Source organism: Hyposmocoma kahamanoa, unplaced genomic scaffold (genome assembly GCF_003589595.1).
Source record: "Hyposmocoma kahamanoa isolate Upper Pololo Valley unplaced genomic scaffold, ASM358959v1 95, whole genome shotgun sequence".
Taxonomy (NCBI): Eukaryota; Metazoa; Arthropoda; class Insecta; order Lepidoptera; family Cosmopterigidae; genus Hyposmocoma; species Hyposmocoma kahamanoa.
The window spans coordinates 11,151,670-11,177,476 of NW_020654972.1; the positions used below are offsets into that span (position 1 = coordinate 11,151,670).

General features: G+C 36.5%; 1 protein-coding gene across 2 annotated transcripts in view; it reads left to right on the plus strand.

Moving 5' to 3' along the window:
• Positions 1 to 21,782, plus strand: part of LOC113238224 (extensin-like) — a 55,698-nt gene extending 33,916 nt beyond the window's left edge. The window contains exons 4-6 of one of the 2 annotated variants that reach the window (XM_026475011.1): positions 19,858 to 19,983; positions 20,289 to 20,723; positions 20,877 to 21,782. In XM_026475011.1, coding sequence (XP_026330796.1) covers positions 19,858 to 19,983; positions 20,289 to 20,723; positions 20,877 to 21,470 — 1,155 coding nt within the window. In that variant the 3' untranslated portion in view covers positions 21,471 to 21,782. The remainder of the gene's footprint in view (positions 1 to 19,857; positions 19,984 to 20,288; positions 20,724 to 20,876) is intronic. The other variant, XM_026475012.1, reaches the window with a different exon arrangement.
• Positions 21,783 to 25,807: the final 4,025 nt, after the last annotated feature.

A 25,807-nucleotide genomic window follows, 5' to 3' on the forward strand; every position in this document is an offset into this window, starting at 1 on the left:
TAGGAAAGTTGATCCTAGCAACTATAGGCCCATTTCAATTTTACCAGATTTAAGTAAAATATTTGAAAAGATTATGCTGACTCAATTACTGTTCTATTTCGGTAGGAATCATATTTTTCATAGTGAACAATACGGGTTTACTAGTGATAGATCGACTAGCGATGCGGGGGTAGCGTTACTAAAACACATCGTTGATGCTTGGGAAAGGTCCCAGAACGCTATTGGTGTTTTCTGTGACCTCTCAAAGGCATTTGATTGTGTTAATCATATTACTCTTATTAGGAAACTGGAACATTACGGTGTAAATGGCAAGACATCGAAACTTGTCTTGTCATATCTCAACGGTAGAATTCAGAAAGTAGACATAAATGGAGTGACTTCTTTGAGTTCTCCGGTAAAAATAGGTGTTCCGCAAAGCTCAATACTTGGACCTTTCTTATTTGTGATTTATATTAATGATCTGCCATTCTTTGTTAAGGACCACTGCAAAATAGTGTTGGTTGCTGATGACACGTCCTTGATTTTTAAAACTGACAGACATGACATTAACTATGACCATATTAATGACACCCTCTCTAACGTAGTTTATTAATGCCAAGAAAACAAAATGTATTAAGTTTGAATTACCTAACGTAAAATCGACTAGTCCGAGCATAGAAATAAACGGAGAAAAGTTAGACCTTGTTAATAAAGCAGTCTTCTTGGGAGTGACCTAGGTAGTAAACTTAATTGTTTTCCACATATATCTTCCCTGGCCAGCAGATTAAGCTCCGTTGCGTACGCAGCCCGCAGAATACGTGAGCTTACCGATGTTAGTACTGCTAGACTAGTTTATTTTAGTTCCTTCCGTAGTATAATGTCCTACGGGATTCTCATGTGGGGTAAAGCGGCAGATATTCAAATCATATTTGTATTGCAAAAACGAGCGATTCGTTCTGTGTACCGTCTAGGCTCTCGGGTTTCTCTCAGAGAGAAGTTTAAGGAGACTGGTGTCATGACTGTGCCATCACAGTACATTTACTCAAATATTTTATATGCTCGTAAAAATATACATAATTTCGATAAGAAAGAAGATATCCATAATATTTTTATTTAATTAACCTTAGAGCGAAGTCCACACTCATGGCACCATGATTTCGTTTAACCAAGGTAAACAACTCTTTTATGGGGAACTGTATACGTTTTTTCAATAAGATTCCGGAGCATATTTTAAGTTTATCATTTCCTAAGTTTAAAAACTACATTAAAAACATTTTGATCGAAAAATCATATCACAAAATTGAAGACTACGTGTTAGATAAAGACGTATGAGAAGACGACACGGCTCCAGAATCCACACAAATTTGATTCAAAGTGTATTCCATAGCATTTAAGTTTATTTGAAAAGAGCAATCCCTATAGTTGCTGCGTCGAACGAGCAGTAGCTTAAATGTGACGTTTTCAAGTGTAAATTTATTTTACCTATGGAATAAATAATCTTTGACTTTGACTTTGACATAGGTGATAAGTCTTATGAGCCTGTAATTTCACCAGCACCCTTACCCTTTAAAACCGGAACGCAGTAATGCTCACATTACTGCTTGGCGGCAGAAATAGGTAAGGTGGCAGTACTTCGCTGGACGAACTCTTTCACAAGGAGCTCTACTGCTACTACATTTCTAAATGTATAATAGTAATACCTGAGGAAAACTATGTGAGGAAGCTACCTTAAGCGCTCTCCTTAAAGGGGACTCGTGCCCAACAGTGGGATGTATAAGAGGTTGTCGATAATGATGCATCATGCCTCCACTATTGAAACTTCCCTATCACATTATACCGATACGAATTTACATGTTCTATCTTGACGTAATACACCTGCATGTCGTAACATAACATCATTTTCATCGTTCACAATGTATCGACATCAAGATGACCGCCACTCTAATTTGTTTTGGTAACAAATGACCCTATTTGCATAAACGAGTCTGAATTGTATCATAGGCAATATGTTGCTTTTGTGGTGGGCCGGATTTTGGGGGGTCCTAAGTATTTTGTGGATCTCTTTTCTTGCTAAAGTTTTAGTTTTAAGATTTTTTTTAATGATTATTTTTGATAGTAGTAAAATTATACGAGTATCAAATTAGTTGATCCTTTTTTAGATAAGATCTAATTTTATTTTTCAATAAATTAATTTTATTAAAAACACTTATACCAAGAGTCGAGGAAAATAACCACACAAAATTTAGTTTTTCTCTTAAATTATATTTTACACGAATATCTAAAAATCCTATATCATATAACAGTCTATTTATAAACATATCAAATATTTACTCAAAATGTAGCTCAGTTGATTAAGAAAGGTGGCCCCGGCATGGCAATAGATAGTGGTTTGAGTCCAGTCAGTTCAAAGGATTTGTTTCTTTATATTATTCAATCTTCGTATTAACAATAACATCAAGTGTTAACGTACTAACCATTAACCGTGTTGTTGAGACGAAAGATGTCAGTCAGGATCGCAGCAATTGGTATGCTGTTGTCTCTTCCTAGCCGGACACGAAAAAGGCGAGAAGTGCATATACTACTGGTGACATATCACCATATTGTCAATGTCCACGATCATTCACAAGTAGTGGTAATATACATGCGAATATGAAAAGACCGATGCCAGTGGAAGGTACGCTATAGGTTTATCTTTCTACATCAACGGAAAACAAGCGTGATGGTATATATGTGTACTAAATCCATGTGTTTGATACGGCATTGATAAATATTAACATATATAACATTTGCAAAATAAGGTTTGTAGCGCATTATTCAGTAGCAGTAGTAACACAATTTATTTTGAAATTCGACAACAAGAGAACAACTTAAAACAAAACTCAAACAATGAGGCCCCAAGCGTAGTCTTAAACTTTCAACTGCAGCCGGCCCTGGCTTCATTGAGCTTTGAGCAACTTTCGCGGCGCGCCCCTTGAAATGTGTCTACGTATGCCATGACTCATGCGCATATGTAGCATATTTATAACAGAGACCATTTCCTAATGGTTGATTAGAAAATTGCAACATTCATCGCAAGCTAATAAATAATATTACTAACGGTACGACCATAATTCTGTGACACGCAAGTGTTAACTTTAAAATTGTATAAATATAAATATATTTATTATTAAATCCTCGATTAGTGTGAATAGGACAGTTAGGCTACTTAACGCTTGTAAAAACTAATTTCATTATTCATAATTCAAAACTAATCAAATATTTGACGACCTCATTGACCCAACGGTAATAATAATGTGTCAGAAAACCACACCAATTGCCTGGTCTAAAACTAGGGAATTCCCTGTACTGTGACCTAGAACACCTATACCAGGATCAATATGAAATAAATACTTTAAATGTCCATTCTTATTCATAACAATGCTCCAATGGGTAATACATGTTTAGAGGGCCAATTGATCTATCTAGAACTTTTTTTATGATACCAAATGCCGGGACGACCAAGTCGTGCGCCTGGTGGCAAGCGACAAGACTGTCTATAATAGATGCAGGGCCACACAGAACTTTAAATCGCAATTATCTGGGCACTGCCTCTGCGCCTGTTGCCCTATGACATAACGCACCTCCGGTAAAACACAGGCTTAACTGCAAAACATTGTAAACCCCATTTTGAAAATGCAATTTATATCTACGGTAAAACAGAGACGCATTATGCATTATTTCATTTTTATATGGAGGGCGTAATGCGTAATGGAATAGTATAACATTTAAGAACTCTTCAAATATGCTCAGCAGCCCTAAGTACAAAACTTTTTAATACATTATTGCAGAGGCCGGGAAGTAAAAGATTGCTGGACGAGGATGAGTTACTTTTTTAGTTGTATTAGTACGAGTCAAGCAATCCCCGTTCCCGCCGAGGCATGTATAGAATTTTTCTCAAACAATGTGAGGAAATAATAAAAGACTAAAGAGAGGAAGATGTATAATAGAAAAATTTAAAAAAAATGTTACAATACAATTGCTAAAAAAAATGTTATTGTTTTTCCAGGAACATTAATAGTAGTATGCTGGACTTCTGAGGATGTGTTTGAATGTATATCTATTACTGTATATTCGTTATCGCTCTTCTCACTAGCAAAACACAAAAAAGACTAAATAACAAAAGAACACCGAAGCACTTTCGTTTAAACGTTACCGCCATTTTCTTTTTTTTAAGTAAGCGGTACAGATAGGTACTTTTAATTCTTGCAGTTATGAACACTAGGCAGTTGGCTGTATGAGTTTTCCTTTTGCCTGTGTACAGTACATAGTTCATTATTAGTAGGTAGATTTAAAAGTTTAGAAAGAGGACAGTAATGTATTTTCATATTTACTTTGCAGACCTTGGCCGGAAAGAAGTCGCATGGTCCATAAATGACAAGCGTTCCATGTTCGTTTATGGACGTGTTTGAGAAAAATTTATTTTCTGTAAATTTTACAAATGTAAGTTAAGTCACTGTTTCACTGGAGGTGCGATTAACACGTTGACAAGTCCCATGTGCCTGTAATTTCACCAACACTCTTCAAAACCGGAACGCAATAACGCTCACAACATGCTTGGCGGCAGAAATAGGTGAGGTTGCAGTCCAGCTAAAACAACTATGTGTCAATGCAATAAATTTAAATATAAATTATGAAACCCGCCGCACCCATACGGCACCACCATCCAATCTCTTGTTCAATTCACATCTCTATCACTTAAAATGTCAATGATTCATAATGGTACCACTTCTTTGTAAACAAGCCTTTATCCAAGTACACATTGCATAATCACACGGATATGATACAATCGTACGAGAGCCGGACCGGTCCCGACTTCGTTGATGTAGGTGATTTCACCCACATCAACGATGTCGAACGAGGATGTGTGCTACTTGACTTACCCGACTTGATTGAACCAGGGTAATGTTTTCTAGTACGTAATATTTGGTCGACAGGTTTGCTTGTATTGAGTTTTAGAGTTTTCGCGATTGCCACACAAATTGGACATCTATTTTACTTTTCCATAAAAAGTGCTATGCGAAGGCGACAATTTCTCTTGTGGATTCTCATAATTGGTCCAACTGTAGGACGAAACTAGAAAAAATCCTGATGGAAATGTCGACTCTATTTCTTTGGCATACGTGATTGTTGAAACTACTTTTAGGTACATGACGTCACAGAAGCAACCATTCTCCCGCTCAGCTGTCGCTGCTTTTCAGAAAAAAAGTCATAAATATTGTGTTAATTAATATAAGTAGTTGTAACCTGTAAATATAGAAGTTTTTAATTTTTTTTGCAGTGCCACTCAGATCTTTGATACGCACCTGTCACCCTGCGACATAAGTTGACAAGTCTCTTTTGTCTGTAGTTTCCGGAACGCAATAATGTGAGCATTACTGCTTAGCGACAGAAATAGGTAAGGTGGTAGTGTACTTTAGTGGACAACCTCTTTCACAAGGATATCTACTGCTACTAAATAGTAGCCTAACCTACACTACCACCTCTCAAGCCGAAGGTCGGGGGCTCGAACCCGGCCTCTGAGTTTTTTGGTATTGAAGTGCTAAATTTTTTTTTAAATTTTTTATTTGAAATATGTCATAAAAGGTCTTACCTAATATATAACCCTTCATAGTTATCATTTCGTGATGGTTATACGATTTTGTACTCAGTTTTAAGACGAACCTGTTTTTAAACTTCCCATTGTATTCCTCTAAGAGAATGTTTAAGATCTCATTAAGTAACGCCAAGTAAGGTCTCTTCGCTCCCACGGCTGGGACCCTTCTCTTATGCATCCATTCTTCAATATTCAAATAACTTATTTTAATAATATATGTAATACTGTTCTTTGTGGGATTTTTTACATACTAATTAACACTGAGGTACCGCATTAAACCACTACAAAATATGGAATTTGATTATTTGAAGTTGCGTGTTAATACAGGCTGTCATTTATTTCATTCACAATATTTTACGATGTAATTTTTACCAATATACGAGAACTATTTTTTTTAATCCGTGGTTTAAAAATGTTACCCTAAATTTGTGAGTTTAACTGCCTCAGTGGCCGAACGGTTATCATGCTGGTCTGCCACGCAGAGGTCCCAGGTTCGATTCCCGGGCTTACATTTATTTATCTCGCGAGTTTGGGTGTAATTTGTGGTGTTCTGCGCGTGTGTCCATGGCACCGACACAGGGTTTTCCTAGTGCGTGGAATTATATCTATTTGCCAAATTTTGTTTAAATCGGTCAAAAGTCGGTGAAATCCAATAAAATGCATTCATCCCCTTATTTTCCATTTTACGTGGAAAATTTTCTTCTAAATTAACCGCAAATAGGACCATTACTGAAGTGTCTCTTTATAATAGAAAAAGAATCATCGAAATCTGTTCACAAATGTCAGAGTAATAAAGTAATATACACATAAAAACAGCGTAAATTCGTCAAAGCTCTGGACTATAGAATGCATCATAATCATGTAGACTACAAGTCATTAAGGAATGACATACAATATTGTTATGAATGTTGTACAATATTGTTCCATTGCAGCCATTGACTTACAGTTATAAGGACGTCGGGTCCGCGCTAAAAAGTGTCCAAACTTATAGGGCGTTAAAATCGTATACAGAGCGTCATTCACGCTTTAGTCTTCGTTTGTTCGACTGACAGCGAAGCAAGCAAAATTAGACAGTACTGCGATGACATTACAATTTAAATTCAACGTTTTAGCTTTTTCACATTCCTTTACATGTCACTACGTTTAAATAGGTTGACTTGGGACATTTTTTTCATGGTTTTTGTATTAGACCCGTCGTCCATTTATTTGTAAGTCAATGATTGCAGCCATTGACTTTGACTTACAAATAAATGGACGACGGGTCTAATACAAAAACCACGAAAAAAATGTCCCAAGTCAACCTATTCGAAATTTAAATTGTAATGTCATCGCAGTATCGCGCTGTCAGTAGAACAAATGAAGACTAAAGCGGAGTTTGGCGCTCTGTATACGATTTTAGCGCCTTACAAGTGCGTACACTTTTTAGCGCGGACCCGACGTCCATATAATTGTAAGTCAATGATTGCAGCATATAAAATTTTGCATAACATTATTTCTTGGAAAATATATTCATTCGTGTGCCGCGAAACAATGAAAGAGCAAATCGTAAAAAAGATATTTTTGTTGGTAGCAACAGTTTCATAAAAAGGACTTGTTCCATATACAATGCTAAGTGTAGTGAAGTTAACATATTTGATTCTTCTTTGCAGGAGTTCAAAAATCACATCAGCAAATCAGATTTTAAAATGGTTTCGTATGCTCATCATTAATTATTCAGCCTTTCTTTGTTTTGTTTAAGATCATTATTATATAAATTTTTTTATTATGTCGTGGAATAGTAAAAAAAACAAACATGTTTTTAATTGAGCATTGTTCGTCTTTGCTTATACCTTTTACTTGTTCGCTTATAAACTATAGATTTAGTAATAAGTTAAACGTATTTTTATTTTATAATTTGTATAAGACTGCTTGTTCCTCAATAAAAAGAAGAATAATTACAGTTGAATTGTGAACCTCCTCGTTTTTTGAAGTCGGTTAAAAACACATTTTACGCCTATTTTGTGCGTCAGCTTAAAGGCGTAACGCATGTTACAATATTTACCAAATTCAAGTACCGTATACAAAGAAACCACATAAAGAAAATCAGAAGGGGATATTTCTCATTACCTAGCAGCCTAACACATTTCGTAACTCACTCTTCGGTTACCTTGTAATAAATTCAGCTTATTTATATTCCAAATCTATCGAGCTATCTTGAAATTTTTTCCTTTCAAAATAAATGTTCAAGAACCTTTCGGGCGTGCAATATGGAGGGCTCTGTAGCATTTTCTTTTTTCTTTATTTTTTTATAAATCACAGACACGCCAGCTTTAAATCGCAAAGATCTTAGTGGCACCGCTACTGAGCCTGTCACCCTGAGACATAAATTGACAAGTCCCATATGCCGTAATTTCACCACCACCCTTATCCTTCATAACTGCATCCTAAATAAGACACTTTTCTAGACAAGGACTCAAGGAGCTCTACTGTGACTAAATAATATTTATTTATTCAGGGGCTGTGGTCATTATCGAACATAATAAGCCCTATTAGAAAAACAATACATAAAAAACACTAAATAGAATATAATGAAACAAATACCACAAAGAAACTGCAACAAATATTGTCAAATTACAAAAAATTGATATCATCAACCATCAACCATTTTTTAACATTAATTATAGCACAATAAATACCCTACATTAGAATAGGCAATTAATTATTACGCTATATAAACAATATTATGGGCTAGAAGAAGATAAAAACAACTGACAACATGCGTGAAGCGATAAAATCCAAACGCAAAGCGCTGCCCATCGACTATATAACTAGAAATAGAGACGTAATGTCATTTAATTTGTTTGAAAACTATTTTGCCATATCATTACGGTGACAACTGCGCTCCAATTGGCCAGCCCGAATTCGAAACAATTGACGAGTGTCGTAAATTGTTTCACTTCAAATCAACCAGTTTAACTTGGGCTTTGCTCTCTTTAATATTTAGTTACCGGTGAAATGTGATTCCGTTTGCCAGGTTGCCAGTGATAGACGGTCCTTGTTTCGTCTTTATTTCCGGTTATATACTCGACGACGCTGCACTTTAGAAGCATTTCGTAGTTCCCTCAAAAGACGCTAGATGGCGTTGGTTTATTTTTCCTCAAATCCTACCCCATTTTGAAATTGAAATTGCAAATACTCCGACCGAATTTTGGTTATTGTAGGTAGTAAAACGACTTTACAGCATCTAACATAGTGTAACACACGTGTAACATGTTACATTACCTCGGGTTGTTGTCGGATAGTTGGAAATCATGTATGGGACTTTATTGCATATTGGGCCTTATGGAAATATCCAATAAACCAAACAAACGAGACCTGTGACGTCACTAGAACCATTTCAATAGTACCAAGAATAAACAGACGTGTATGAAAACACTAACTCTAGTGGAGAGAGTGAAACATTGTGTCAGGTGCGTAAAAGGTTGGAGGGATAATCTCACTGTCTCAAAGGGCGACAGTATGATGGTTTATGTGCGTGCAAGTTATATATCCCGGTTTTTGATTCGGTATTGATAGATACTACGTACATATTTGAAATAAAACTGATGTGGGTACGGTAATAGAGACGCTGTTTGTAATCAAATTTGATATTCCTACCAAGTAGCATCATTGATCTTTGCCAACACTTGTGGGATATAGACGTAATTATACGTATGTAAGATAAAATCTTTAGAGTGGATACACTTTTAGCAGCGATGGAAACGCGCGACTGCATCGATACAACCGCGCGACTGCATTGATGCAAACGCCTATGAATCCCAAGTTTAGTAACGCAATCTTGCGTTTGTATCGATGCAGTCGCACGCTTGCATCGTAACTTAAAATCGCGCGCGTGTGTAAAAGTCGAAGATTAGTGACGGCATCGCTACGCAGCGATGCTAACGCGATGCACGTTAGCATCGCTGTACAAAGTCGTCGTGTGTAACCGCTCTTAGAATCTGCTTTTGTATTCTTATAATTACAGGCTTAAACAATAAAATAGGCACATATTTTACATTCGCTTTGGTGAAATTATTGGGGTTTATTCATTGTTTTTTGTTGACTACGGATCTCTCAAAATCCATCCACTTGTTGAGTCAGCGCGGAGAGCCGATTTTCCGCGTAATTTGACTCGACTTTTCTCCAGTTTATTTTATAGAGTGACAGAACAAAATTCTCTTTTAAATTATGAAGGACTCTTTTTAACTTTTTCTTTTGTTTTGTTGTAATGTAAACATTTTACGCTTGAATCAATTTAACTTAATAGTAGTGACATCTAGTCAGCTAGTAAGGCAAAGTTATACTATGTCTCAAAAGCCTCGTCGGGGTCTCCGAAAATCTTTGATATATGAATGACAGAACACGGGCATGTGATGTACCACTTAATTTGTTTTTACATATTTATGTGGAGTATAGTTATACTAATAGTTATTTTTACGTACTTGAACGGCGGAGGAAAACACCTGTGATTCGGAAAGTGATATGATAACAATTCTTTGAAGACGAATGATATCTACAACTCGCATTGAGTGAGAGTGAAACGCATGACTGATGACATTAGGCTAGAAAGTGGAACGTAGTAACGAAGTAATTAAACAATAAAAACAAATATAGGGGAGCGTGGGGGAATGGGAGCCTACTAATGAAGATTGACAATAAAAGTCATAATTTATGCAATTTAAATATTTATTACTTATGAACGTACGCTTCACATATCTGGGTACTAAATAATCACAGAAAAAATATGAAACTAAAATAAAATATTTGGTTAAAACAGAAAAAACTTAAACATATCATTCGCTCTCATTACCCCATAGTTCGGGAAATGGAAGCCGGTAAGAATCCCGTATGTCAAATGGGAGCCATTATTATATAATCAGTCTGAAAAAAAAAATTTAAGTACTAAAATATATAAGTTAAAAAGTAATGAAAATAAACAAGAAAGTGTTAAAAGAAATATTCAGTGAATATTTCAATGGGATAAGGAGAGCCAAATACCTCTCATTAGCCGCGTAACATCGAATTGAAAAAGGTGATTTCAAGCATAACTTCTAAAATTTGATAGATATGGTGACATAGCTAGTGTAAATACAATGTTGTATCTATGCATTTTAATGCTTACCTGGGATGATGAAATTTAGCAAATTTTATAAGCGCAGAGCGAAAAACACACAATCATCTCATACGACTAAGCGCGGAGTTCTACGGGGGTGCCCACGGGACTTGAACCTTGTCGAACGTTAACGAAGACATAAGAGTGCCGTTTGCTCAAATACGAGCATTGGGAAAGTCCAGTTTAACACCGCTCTCATTACCCGCAGGCTCCCAATACCCCACGTTCCCCTAACTTCTATGACCTTTTGTTTTTTTTTTTATGATACCAGGTGACGGAACGACCAAATCGTACGCCTGGTGGCAAACGACACGCCTGTCCATGACAGTTGCAGTGCCATTCAAAGCTTTAAATCGCAAAGATTTGACGGCCACTGTCACTGCGCCCGTAACCCTGAGACACAAGTTCCTTGTACTTGTAATTTCCTTCAAAACCGGAACACGTCAGAAATAGGCAAAGTGGCAGTACTTTCCTGGACGAACTCTTTCTTTAGTAGCAGTGGTTCTTTCACAAGAACTACTGCTACTAAAAATCTCAAACATAGAAATGAAAACGACTCTAAAACTAAATCAAATTTCATATAATCTAATAAAGAAATAAAAATTAAATTGGATATTTGTACCGGCATGAAAAAAACCCTCAAAAAGAATTTCCAGATTAATATGCATACTACCAATAGGATTAATATTCAATTGAAAATGTGACGAATTCAAGAAACATGAAAGCGCTGACAAAGAGGAATTCATGTCAAAAACACACCATTAATATTCAAAATGGCCGATGAAGCCTATTGCCGAATAGAGCTTTGAGAAAAGCCTTCGCACTAGAGATGAGGGCCTTACAGAAAAATGCTCTGAATATTTAACACAGATTTCTGGTTTGAGTGTTCTAAATACTGGCCCCAGAACCACAGTCTCCATCTGTATGTTTGATTTAGGGGCTTTGCATATACCATAGTCACAGCCGACAAAACAGTTTTATTTCCTACGTGTAGCTACCGAGAGATTGCGAAATAATTGCGTCCGTTCAATCCCTAGCTGTATCGTTATTACTAAAACTTTAATTGTGAAATTAATGTATAAGATAGCTAAGGATTCACTCTATAAATCATACTCTTTAGAAACACGTTTAACTGTAGATTTCTATCGTATACATTTCGGGGAGTGTGCGCAGGAACTTTTCAATTTGGTTCCACCCTCACCGTTCCTCCTCCTTATGTCGTTGATATACTACCCATTCGCACTAAGTGCTTTGCGTCCTCCTTTCTGATGCGTACGGCAAAAGAATGGAATACTCTGTGTTTCCCGAAAAGTACAATTTGGAGAAGTACAATTTAAGGTTCTTCAAGGCTGGAATGAATAGGCATTTTTTAGGCTAACGCGTACCATCGTCGATCACATCGTAAATACTTAACGGAAGATCATCAAGTTTTGAATAATAACAAACCTCTCATACATCTTTTCTATAATGTATACTACGTACGTTTTCAAAATGTGTATTTGTTTTAATAATACGAAAGAAATACCTAAATTCGCACGCGGTCCGCCCATACTAGCCAGAGTCGCCTCGCTTACTCACTACCCGCTCGAGTCCTGCTTCGACCGTCAGACGTGGAAGTAGTGTCGCTTAGGCTTACACACGGCGTTAGAAACGTATGCCTCGACTCATCCATAGAACAAAGGTCTATGTGCAAGACTACTTGTTCTCAGGACATAGTACAATCCGTTCGTTCTTCTTCGCTGTGGATGTCAGATCGACTGTTGTTCGATTTTATAATTTCCGAAACGAAACAAGATATATAAATTGTCAAAACATCTTTACATAGGCCTTAGTTTGAATAATGAAATTATTGTCTTAACGTACTTATTCTCTTTTCGCTATATAATCACGTCGGACTTTGTTCTTCGGATGTGTCGACATATAAAGATGCGCATAGAATACCTAAAACCAATTAGCGCCAGAAGCTCGGTGCCCTTTAAAGAATTACATTACAAATGCTTCTCCAAGTAACAGGAAAAAACGTAGCAGCTACTCATTACGATGTTTTTTTTTCGGCAACACTAGTTCATAAGTCCGCAACGAGGGCCCAAATTGTCTCGGTCATGACAACGAATCGCGAAGAGCTTTCTTTCTAGGCCAGAGACAATTTCGACGATAATTTTGCACGACTTTTATCGCGACGTCGCTAATGCTCGAGGGGGGAGTTCTCTGCTGCAATTGCCGAAACTGGGTCAAATAGTTATTATGAAAAATTTTTAAAAGACCGGCAAAAATATACAAATGCCTGAAGGTGGTTCAAAGGTGTGTTTAAGAACCATAATCATTTCTAGAGAAACGACTTACATAAACAGTCTTAAGTTAGTTCTTGGAAATTTAAACAACCTTCATCATCATCACCCATTATTCGTTCAATCAAAGCAAATTAAATCAAAATATTTTATTCATTGACTTACAAATAAATGGACGACGGGTCTAATACAAAAACCACGAAAAAAATGTCCCAAGTCAACCTATTTAAACGTAGTAACATGTAAAGGAATATGAAAAAGCTAAAACGTTGAATTTAAATTGTAATGTCATCGCAGTACTGTCTTATTTTGCTTGCTTCGCTGTCAGTCGAACAAAGGAAGACTAAAGCGTGAATGACGCTCTGTATACGATTTTAACGCCCTATAAGTTCGGACACTTTTTAGTGCGGACCCGACGTCCATATAATTGTAAGTCAATGATTTTATTACATACGTTTTGTTACATAATCTTAAATTAGTCAGTACAGAACAAACATGAACCCTGTAAGAGCACAGCAATGTTAATTCTATATTCAGTAGCAGTAGAAGTCTTTGTGAAAGAGTTCGTCGAGGGTAGTACTGCCACCTTACCTATTTCTGCCGCAAAGCAGTAATGTCTGCATTACTGCGTTCCGGTTTTGAAGGGTAAAGGTGCTGGTGAAATTACAGGCGCATGGAACTTGTCAACTTATGTCTCAGGGTGACGGGCGCAGTGTGGTAGTGTCCCTCAGATCATTGCGATTTAAAGCTCTGAGTGGCACTGCAACTGTTATGGACAGGCGTGTCGCTTACCATCAGGCGCACGACTTGTTCGTCCCGTCACCTGGCGTTATAAAACAAAATCTAAATAAATCTAAATTTGTATTACAATTAATTACATTATTAATTATTTCATTTAAAATTAGTACAATAAAAAATAAAGAAATTATTACAAATCGTTAGAAGTAAAATGAAATATAAATAGTTCATCATAGAGTTATTTTAAATTTTATAATTTCATCTAATTTCTAAATAATTTGTCCAATAATTAATTCAAGTTTATTTTAAAATAGTTTATCGTCAAAGTATTCTTGAATTGTATAATAGCTTATAAATATATATTTTCAATTATTTTTTCTTAATAATTTAATAAATTTGTAATTGTTTTCTTGGCTTATTATGTTATTAGGCAATTTATTATATATTTTGACGAACATTATTATGTGAACTAGAAGACACTAATTTTAATTTTGATGGCGGTCTGATTAAATTATTTTCAAACCGGGAGGGGTAACGTCGGGACTGGTCTCCTTCTTTTAAATATAGATAAGGGTTCTGTCTTACAAATTTGCATATTTCTAAAATATTAATCTCCGGCAGAGTTAATGTTTTCAAACGCCTAAAGTGATTTATAGCTTTAAGTTAGCTATGATATGCACACACTTTTTTAAAATTACGTGCATGTCTTGTGCATCCTTGCTGTTACTTGGTACTTGGTACTTGGTGCAACGGGCTGGTATCCGCAACTCGACGACAAAGCGCCTATTTTGCGTGTGGTGGGTGCAGGGTCCTACTCGTGCCACCCAAGCTCCTCCAGGAATCTCAGCAGCCTCCTTGGTTTGCTGAAGACTTCGGGGAGCGACCTTGGCACTCCAAGGTATTTTGCCCTGTAGTTGGCCACGCCGGAGCACTGAAGTAGGATGTGCGAGTAGGATGTGCGCAGCCGTTTCCTCCCCCTCCATGCACGCTCTGCATAGAGGGCTGTCTGTGATACCTAAATAGAAAAGGTGTTTATTATATGGACCATGACCCGTTAGGGCGGCAGTTAGAGTGCGAAGCTCTTGCCTTTTAAGTTTAATTAGTATTCGAGATAGACTGGCATTGAGCGTTGGGAGTGCTTCCCTCGCCTGTCTACAAACCGTAAGGGTGGTCCATGTATTATTATGTGAAGATTTTGTACCTTTGTGTATAGTTGTTCTGGACCATTGGGAGGGGAGGGACACTATCGGTTCTGGTCCTACAGCGTCCGTCTCCGACCCTTTCCTGGTTAGTTCATCTGCTGCATCATTGCCACGTGAGCCGCTGTGTCCTTTAATCCACTGAAGAGTTACGTGGTTTTGTATACATACCTCCATGAGTGCTTGATGGCATTCGTAAATGAGCCCTGAGTTTATGTCATAGCTTCCTTCCTTCTCCTTCTTCCTTCCTTGCTGTTTCCCCACAAAATAACGCCGTACGTCAGCCACGAGTACGCGTGTATTTTATTTTTTATTCTCTCTAACTGGCGGGCACGGGTCTCTTCTAAGGAAAGAGAGAGGGTATAGATTTCGCCATGCTAGCTCAATGTGAGTTAGCGATTTAATACATTTTCTAATGTAGGGTTTTTTTATAATATCAAGTGACGGCACGTACAACTCGTGCGCCTGATGATAAGCTCCACGCCTGTCAATAACAATTGCCACTGCGCCCGTCACCCTGAGACATAAGTTGACAAGTCCCGTGTGCCTGTAATTTAACCAGCACCCTTACTTGTCAAAACCGAGGGAGCGAACGCAGTAATGCTAAGATTACTGCTTGGCAATGAGCTCTACTGTTACTAAATCTATTATTCACATCGATTGCAGGTTGCGGATACGCATTGATGTAGACATGCAGTCCATCTTTAAACAACCCAACAACATGCATCATATTGTTAGCATTTTTTTAATTGCAATAATTTTGTTTTATAAACGCTGTTAGTAAGTGTCAGCCACCCTTCAGCTCCCACACTCCCCCTCCGGGCCACGTTTTTTGCATATTGCGGAAAAGCAGCATTTTTCTTCTCTTTATCTAAGTAGAAATACATTTGCCGCAATCGCTACCTTGTTGCGCATTGTGCTTTTATAACGATTCTTCTTTTTTGGTTATTGTTCACTTTAGTATTTTGGATTCTTTTACTCAAATTTTTTGTACGCTCGTAAAATATACATAATTTCGTTAAGAAAGAAGATATATAATATTAACTTTAGAACTAAGTCGAAACTCGTGGTACCATGTTTTCAGTTAAATAAGGTAAACGATTCTTTTATGAGAAACTGTATACGTTTTTACAATAAGATTCTGGAGCATATATTAAATTTATCATTTCCTAAGTTTAAAACTTACATTAAAGGTATTTTAATTGAAAAGTCATATTACAAAATTTTAGACTACGTGTTAGATAAAGATGTATGAAAAGACAACGTAAGTCTAGATTCCACACAAACATGATTCAAAATGTAAACATTTAAATTTATTTGAAACGAGCAATCCCTAGAGTTTCATGCTTCTTCTTCTTCTGTATTTGACTTTGACTTTATTAATATAGGGTGCCATTTTAATAATCTCGGTGGCCGGTGGCTCGGTGGCTATAAAGAATATAAAACTTGAAAAGAAAAAGTTGTTTTTTTGTTTGAAAGCTAGTGACAAAAACCACAGAGATTTTTAACCAACCCGTTACATGTAGCCGTGGTAGCCTAACGGTGTTACCTACACTTCTCAAGCATAGGATCGTGGGTTTGAATTCGGTGTCCTTACACAGCTGAGTTTATTTACAAATTTAACTATAAGCTTTTCGTTGACGAAAAACATCGTAAGCAACCCTGAACACATCTGCAAAGTAATGTAATTATGTGTTTGGAAGTTTCCAATCCGTATCGGGCTCGAGTGGGAATTACAACCCAAGCCCAAGCCTTCTGAATGTATCCAGAGGTAGGACTTTTCACAGGCTAACTACTATTATTTTTTATTAGATTTATGCCACAATCTGCAAAACTGGCCTAATAAGTGTTGAGGGTTTCAAGAGAACGTTCTTCGATATATAGGATTCATCACGACCTTTTCTTTTTCACAAAAATAGTCATAGTTACATGCAGGGTTTCGAACTGTCGGACACTCTCCCACTGAACAACCATCGTAATGCAATATTCCACTAACAACATTATTTAACTCACGAAACCCTCATGTCTCAACTGAATTTTTACTAAAGAAAATTGGTTTACCCGGTGGACGGTACACATTCGCAGAGCCTGGGGTATTATGACTATAATCGTCTTATCTGAGACCCGAGGTCCTTCCCCCTCTGCGCACTGCCAGCCCCTTCTTTGTCCTTTCAAATTGGACCTCCATCTGGAGAAGTTGATTAAAGTATAAACATTGATTTTAGTAACACTGTAATAAATAAATGGGAAATAGGGAAACTCTGTATTGTGGGTGCCATGAACACACACACGTAGACAAGCACAAATTACACCTAAACTCACGAGAGAAACAAACGAAGATTATAAAAATATTTCTCCCTGCCCGAGAATCGCCCTCTGCGAGACAGACCAGGACCCCGATTCAGAACTCTTCGATATTTTAACTGAATCGTTCGATTGGACATCGTTCTTGAATCGAAGGGCGCTTTCCGAGCTATTCAGAACATTCGCTTCGGATTCGGATTCGGATACGATATCGTTATGCAACAGCGTTTACGGAGTTGGTCGGTGAAATAGATTATAAGAAAACTTAAAATCTTCTTACATACATTTTTTAGACTTTAAAGGCCTAAAACATTGACTTACAAATAAATGGACGACGGGTCTAATACAAAAACCACGAAAAAAATGTCCCAAGTCAACCTATTCGAAATTTAAATTGTAATGTCATCGCAGTATCGCGCTGTCAGTCGAACAAATGAAGACTAAAGCGGAGTTTGGCGCTCTGTATTCGATTTTAGCGCCTTGCAAGTGCGGACACTTTTTAGCGCGGACCCGACGTCCATATAATTGTAAGTCAATGGCCTAAAATGTAGGAATGCAATTAGTCTTGTATTAAAATAAATTAATAAAATTGAACAAAATCCAGAGTTTAGTTTTAAATAATAAGAGATTTCTATATTACATTCTTGCTTTGTAAACAATAGGACGTTTGGTAACTTTCGTTCGATAACTGCGTTCCGAATAACGTTAGTAGCCTTTGCCGGTCGAGAAGTTCGATTAATCGAGTCGAGAAGTACGGGTGTGACATCACTTCTATTTGGTTTCGAATACGACAGTTTGACGTTACATTCGGGTGTTCTGAATAAAAATGAGAAGAAATCGGTCGACAACTCAGTTATCGTACGGTTCTGAATCGACCCCCTGCATGGTAACCGTTCACGGACGCAACTATAGTTATAGATAATAAATGAAATTTTTGTACGCTTTTCTGCACTGATTTTGTAACTTCTTTGACACCTCTTCCTGTTATTCAAGCTCCTATTTTGTAAGTTTATGTACTATTAACAATACATATACTGTGTTTGTTCACACTTTGCCCGTGTCAATTACTTCCACATTTTCTATACGGCACCGGCAGGCTGGTGTCTTCAGGCCAGTCTCAAGTTATCACAATTCTATAATTTAAACTTCGTAATAATAATAGTATATTTTTATCTCAACACGTTAATAAATAAACTTAAAGTACATGACTTGAAGAGTAGTATCAGATAATGGTATTTAAAGATAGGTGGAATAAATTCTGTGGCAAAATCGAGTATTTAACAGTGTCGTTAATATTGTGCTATGCAATTGTATTTCAAAAAGTTATAGATTGGTTTCTAGTTAATAATCTGCTCCTCAACTAGAAAAAAAACGGTTACGGTTATTTTCAGACATATACATTAACATACATTTTGTAATTTATATATATTGTTATTATTTCATATTTAATTGATAAAGTATTATAGTAGGCAGCGTTCCCCCTTTAATAATACGTTGGGCAACGTAGCTGCCGGCCCCTGGGTTTCCCAGGCAGTATTTTAGGTATAACTTTAGGTGCTAAATTGCAATTGGGTCCACAAATAACTAAGTTATCGGAACGGCTCGGCTCTGCAGTGTATGCGATTAGAAAATACGAATACTTTCAAACTTATAAATATATAGTAGAATAAGTAGTAGAGTTTAATCAATCTATGAAATAAATACCTATTATTTGAATTTGTCTTACTGCCCGCCACTAGTAAAAAACACTACAAAAAAAAAACCACACAACAACGCATTCCCAAGTACTGCTTAAACAAGAGTTAGATTTCTTACACGAAGTCTTTTAAACTACTTCACAATAATACGTTTGATAAGTAATACATTGTCGTACTCATTCATCACTTGGATTGCTCGAGGCTCTGCGCGATTGTCGATTGTGATGAAATGAGAAATGGGAAACGCAGTGAACAGAGCAACAGATTGATCAATGTGAAGTTAGTTCATATCAGTAGGGCTACTATGACAGGGTGCGAATTCCACGAGAGCGAAATCAAGGAGATACCAATATCTCGCGCTTTATATGGCTCTCGCGCAGGACGCGCTTTGTCGTGCTAGCCCAACTGAGAAGGCACAAATGACAATGGCACAAAGGCACAAATGGCAAGAGAAGGACGAGAGAAAAGTGAATGCAATGACATTCTTCAGAAAAATATATTATAATGTGCGATTATGTGACAAATTGAGCTGATGGTTGAAAGTAGAGCAAGAGACATGTAGTGTCAAGTTTACAGGCATATGTTTAAGTAAGAAAATTGTACCCTTTTAAATACATAAAAAACGCAGAAGAAGGCGGTCAAGAAGGACGTTTTCAGATCAAATCGAGAAAAGTAATAAAATAAAATGAAGAAAAGAAAGGCTTTTATGCTTTTATTATAAAAAAATTAAGAAGTTTGTAAGGATTGGTCTGTAGTTTTTCCAAATTCAACTGAAATACAAAGCCTTTGAGTATATCTAAGGACGGATGGATTGATTGAATTTGATTTTGTTATAATTTGTGGAAACAAATAACTTTTCTAGTTATACTAATTTAAAATGTTGTTCTAGGAAACCTACTCGACTCCACTGCCACAGATTGCGAAGATCTCCGACGTGTTAACAAGTCAGGGACCTTCATACCAGGCTGCCATCGCGAGGCACCTTTATTCCCCTGTCTCCATCTATCAGACCAAGGTAACCAAATTTATAGTCTACTCCAGTTAGGCTGAAGAGGATATTGACATTTAAAACATTATAAAATCAAATTGCAATTTTCAAAGATTTTAAAGCGATCTTATCTTCTAACCACAAACATTGTAGTACTTTAACAAATACCACTTTACGGACGAATAAATACCAAAAGAAACTTAAAAATTTTATGTATTAAATACACTGTCTGGCGCTAGTCGTCTGTAAAATTAAAAATAAAGAACACCAAGCGTGAAATAACCTGTGATTTTACGTCCATAAAATTTCTAAAATGCGTCTAAAACTTTCAGATCCCATCACCAACTACGTACGAGATTTCTGCACCAGTGCCTTCCCATCTCGCTTACTCAGCGAAAATGTCATACCAACAACCTATACAGTATACTCCACAACTTCCACTGACCAAAGTTCAAAATCCTAAACAAACAACGTTCAGATTTTTCCCTAATCCAATACAACCTGTAATGCACCAGGCACCATCCGCACCTCCAGTGTATCCTCAGCCACAAATATACCATGTTCAACCACAATACCAGTACACTGCAACGCTACAACAACCAGTGACATACTTTGAGCCAGAATTGAACAGATATCTTCAAATAATACCAGGCATAATTTATTCTCAACAAAGTGAGAATCAGCAAGCACCTACTCTAAGGGAATTCAAGAATTCTCCGCCACCTAACATCGTACAAAAATCAGTGACTGCTCCTTCAATTGCGCTGGTACTTATGTATACAATATAATTAAAATTTCTTCTTTTTTTTCCTATTTATTTTGAGCAAATGTTCATCGTGATTTTATTTAATCAACATATTTAAGCATTGACATTTGTTCATCCATTAATCAATTATTCACAGTCGATTTTCTTTTCTCAGAATAACAACATTCAACAACAAGGAGCAGTAAGTTACGCAAGTTTCTCCCAAGGTGCATCCGAACCTGCGAACAACCCTGCGCAACAGACACCAGTTCCACCGCCACAACAAACCCAAAATCAATTGCCACAACCGCTAAATCAACTACGTCACATTCAATATCAACCAACTCCGCCTCAATACCAGCAACCATATATCTCCGATCAACAACACCTCATATACGATTTACCGCAATCCCGATTGGAAGCATACCAAACTGTATTCCCTCCAGTACCCTCAATTGAAGTTCCGCAACCGCAAAATCAACAACAACCTCAATATTTACAAATGCCATACCAGAATACGCTGTCTCAATATCAAAATCAACAACATCAATATCAGCAGCCTTTGAATCAAATTGGGCAAAATAACCAACCACCTCAACCTCAAGTAAATAAATACCAAGCTGCCCCAGAAAATAGGTTAGTGCAAGCCAGAGATATTGAAAGGCCAGTTTTCTTCAAACCTGGAACACAACAGACAGCAGTTTATCCCCCCGTTCAATATTTTGGGAAATTCGCCCAATCTATTTTCGGAAATGGCAGAAATCACTGAATAAAAAATAAATCTAATTTAAGATCAGCGTAAGTTTAGTTTATAATTTGGTACTTGTATTGTATTTTAAATCTGTGATGCCATAAATTCTTTATTTTCTGGTAAAGATGTTATGCTATTTTAAGAGTAAGTAAGATTTAATAGAATACATTGTTTTACTGTTTATCATAAATAACATTATAATAAACAGTAAACTTCTAACCACTGATAACTATTTATGACAAAGATTATTGATATCGACTAAGTTTAGTGACTTAGTTCTGAACTTTTTTCAGCAAAAATAAAACAGTGCGTAACCAACAATATGTAGAAGCAGATAGGAAATGAAACTATTTTACCGGATTTAAATCGCGTATATTTGTATTTTTAAACAAACCGACGTGTCGGGCCCTTTACAGGTCCCATGGTCACGGTTGCCTGAGGTGGTACAGTCTTCAACCAGTTATGTCTAATATTGATGCAAACCACCCTATTTTTTCACTATAGTTACAATAGATATTAATTAAATACCTTATTTTTTTAAGGTTTGTTTGAAAAAACAAATATACGCGATTTAAATCCGGAAAAATAGTTTCATTTCCTATGTGTAACAATCGCGAAAACCTGAGAACTCGATATGTAGAAGCAGATTGAAAAAGCTTTATCTAAGGAGCAAATGAGTCCGTTAGCTCATTGATGTTTGGACAGTAGGATATAGTTTTATGTACATTATAAGTTGCTACGGAATTCGTGTCATTTACCAAGCGGTGTTTTAATAAATCATATTAGTACACGTATAATGTTTCTTCTCTTTCTATATCAGTCTTTATGTCAGCCGTCCTTGAACCTTTTCATACATTTGCCACTGCATTCGCTGAACTACCTCCGTGGCCGAACGGTTACCATGCCACTGCCACGCAGAGGTCCCAGGTTCCATTCCCAGGCCGGGAGAAATATTCGTATGGCCTACATTTATTTCTCTCGTGAGTTTGGGTGTAATTAGTGGTTGTCTATGTGTCCATGGTACTCGCAACACAGGGTTTCCCTAGTGCGGGGCTATGTTGAGTATGTGCGTTAGTGTTATTATTATTATTATTCAATCATTTCATCTAGTCGGAGCCTGTTAGCCATTTTGTATCGTTGACTCTAATATACAGCAAGCTTCCATGAATTTCGTACGTATATGCAAATCCTAGAGAAGCCAGCTCATCTAATCCCATATAATCTGGTAGCAAGCAGCAAAATTACCATTTGTAGAGATGTGTAATCAGGCCCTCATTAAGTTGTGACCGCAGTGGCTGAATTTATTCACAAGCCGTGGCTGGAAACATTCTACAGCAGTTATGTGGATGTTATTAGCGAGATTAAGGGCACGCCGTCACTTTATGTTACACACTGTAAGTAGATGTAACGAAATTTTGTATAAAATGTGAAGAACTTTTGCGATGATGGCCTCACAGTATGCAAGAAATAGTATTTTTATGATATTTGTATTTTTAACTCAAGGTCTGAACACATGATCATCTGATTTTTTTAGCTTCGTGTAAGGGGTGTCTTTGTGCAAAACATCCATTATATTACATCCATCATCAACATAGTTACCAACCTTTTTTGTGTCTCAATGCTAGCCACGGGTGCCCTCTAAGGAAGGGTTTAGACTACAGTTGATGGCTTTGGGACTTTACACATTTTCCAAGGGTTGTCAACTTTCGACATACAGGTTCTTCGCAATTAACGTGAGGTACTCTGCAACTTTGTATTTTATTTAGATTATGTTATAAAGAAGGTTTTCTGATTTCCGGCGCAAATATGACTATTTCATGACATAGTAAGTGACTAAGAGATAAACCTAGGACAAGGGCAGTAGCGTCTTTGTATTAAATTACGGAGCTCTAAGTTATAAGAGATCAGATAACGAAACTAAAATGGAACTGATGATGACAGAGGGAGTAAAACGACAACCGAATAAAAAAGTGGTTGCGGGGGACACTGTATCGTGATGGGTACCCGACATCATTGAAGTGTAGCATGTTTGACGCCACAAATTACGGGATGTTGATGATGATTAGATTGCAGCTCAACTGTGATGACAACCTTCCATCCAAGGCGATTAAAGCATATTCTACCTTCAACATCCACGTTATACAACGGCTGATGGCAAATAATGGTACAAAATACCATCTCATTCCGTTTAAGGTATTATAAAGAACTTGCTTATTGAAGTATAGTTATTTAACGAATAGCGACCACTAACTAATGCTAAAGCCTCTCTAGACGTGGTGTAGGCCTAACAAACCGTGATCAAATGTAACCTAATAAAGTCTGTTTTATACACGCAGTCTAAAACCGCCGTAGATTTTTACATTTTTTATTACAAAATTTACATAGAACCCAGTGTTAGAACAAATGCTTCTAATCAAGAGTCCCTTTAGTTACGGGGGTTATAGGTATATTTAAAGTTCAGTATAACACCTCTCGTTTAGGGGTGCACGTCCAAGACTGTTTATGAGACCCGTGCAAAACATGTGAATTCCCCAAACCCATTGGACCAGCATGGCAGACCGTGGACTTGGTTTACCCTCTCAGTGTTAATTTTGTTGTAGAATTTACGATTTTTATGATCTTAAAGGTCAACTGGACCTTAAGTGTCCCCGAAAAGCATCATTTGCATTTGACTCAAAGATTTTCAATGAACAACAATCAATGGTTCATCCGTGCGAGAAACGCAAATTAAATTAAGTATCTTTGGAAACTTTTGGTATCAATATTACGAGAAGCCAATTCTATCTACCATCACCGATGAATTGACTCTTACACCTGGTAGACTGGATTGGTAATCATAAGAATTTTTTATATTCAAATATTCAAAATTTTAATATTCAAAAATTGGAAAAGCTTCAATAGAAAAACTTCTGGATTTATTCCTATTAAAATCACGTAATCAGCATCTTCTTTGTTTTTTCGCGGCACTATAAAGCTTATAAGCTATGAGAATACATGGGATATGGCTTTAGTATCAAAAACGTATATATCGAAGAACATCATTTCTCCATGTTTCTTTTTCCATTTCTATATCTCACGTACCGACTCTCGGAGATATAGAGCCGTTAATGTCACTTTCTGCCCAAAAAATATTGCCATCGCCAGATTTATTATCTCCTGGGAACACCGCCCCTTCGATGCCAGTTTTAGGCTTCGGTTTTTACTCATAAAGTTGTCTTTTTATTATTACGGTTAGGTAAGTTACTTTTTTCGTACTAACGTTGGATAGAATAGTGCTCTGATGCCGAAACTTTATTGACGCCATTTTGCAAGATACGGTTGCTCTTGAAATTGCGTTTGAAAGCAAAAATTTTACTATTGAATTTTTTATTTTATTGAAAGCCTAATCGACTAACAGAGATAATTAAGAGTTTCTGTTTTATTTGTAAATGGTAGTTTTATAAGGAAGGACACTAACTTATTTCTTTTTGTCGTAGATGTTATTTGTTCCCACTGAAAAAGTAATAGAAAAGTACTCCTTTTAGATCAGAATGGGACTCAGCGAGTTACCTTTTAACTGATGATATAATGATGTTTTTACTACCTAATAATCATAAATACTTCACTAATTACTTGTTGTTATTATTATAAAGATCAAACAATAACAAACACGAAACAAAATCGAGCTACGGAACAATTCTTTTCGTTGAAAAATGAAAAAATCCTAAAAACAAATCGATTACAATCCCATGTTTTATTGTCTCGGTCTTGTACTTAGTGACTGCTTTCTTCACTAGCGTAGCCTATACTTGCACGTATATTTCTAAATATATAATATATATGCATATGATAAGGCCTGGTTGGGCTACAGTATTATTTTGTAGGAAACAGCACTGAGGTAAATAAATGGTTTGTGTAACACTAATTATTGGTGAAAATTACAGATAAGGAAAGTTTGCACCTTTAGAACGACAATGACACTAGTGTAAAAATTTCATTTTTGAGAAATACGCTTTTGAAATATTTTTTTTCCTCTTTTACTGATATTTTTTTCGATTGGTTTTTTAATTATAGTGTTTTTTGCAAAAAAAATATTAATAAGGATATAGGCTTTATTTGTGCAAAAGTTGCACTGTTCTAAATTGATATTTTGCTTGCTGTTTATTTAGTATTTTGGCAGGTACCTACAGTTGCGTCGTTGTTCTTATTAAAATGTTTATTCTTTAAGAATACCAGAAGAACAGTGACGTAAAGTCAGAACATTAGCCTTTAAGGCTAAAATATATAAAAATTTATTCTTAGATCGGTGCTTAATTTCTACTTCTATGAATTCAGCAATGTACTTTGGAACACATTTCAGTTTCTAATACTAGCAT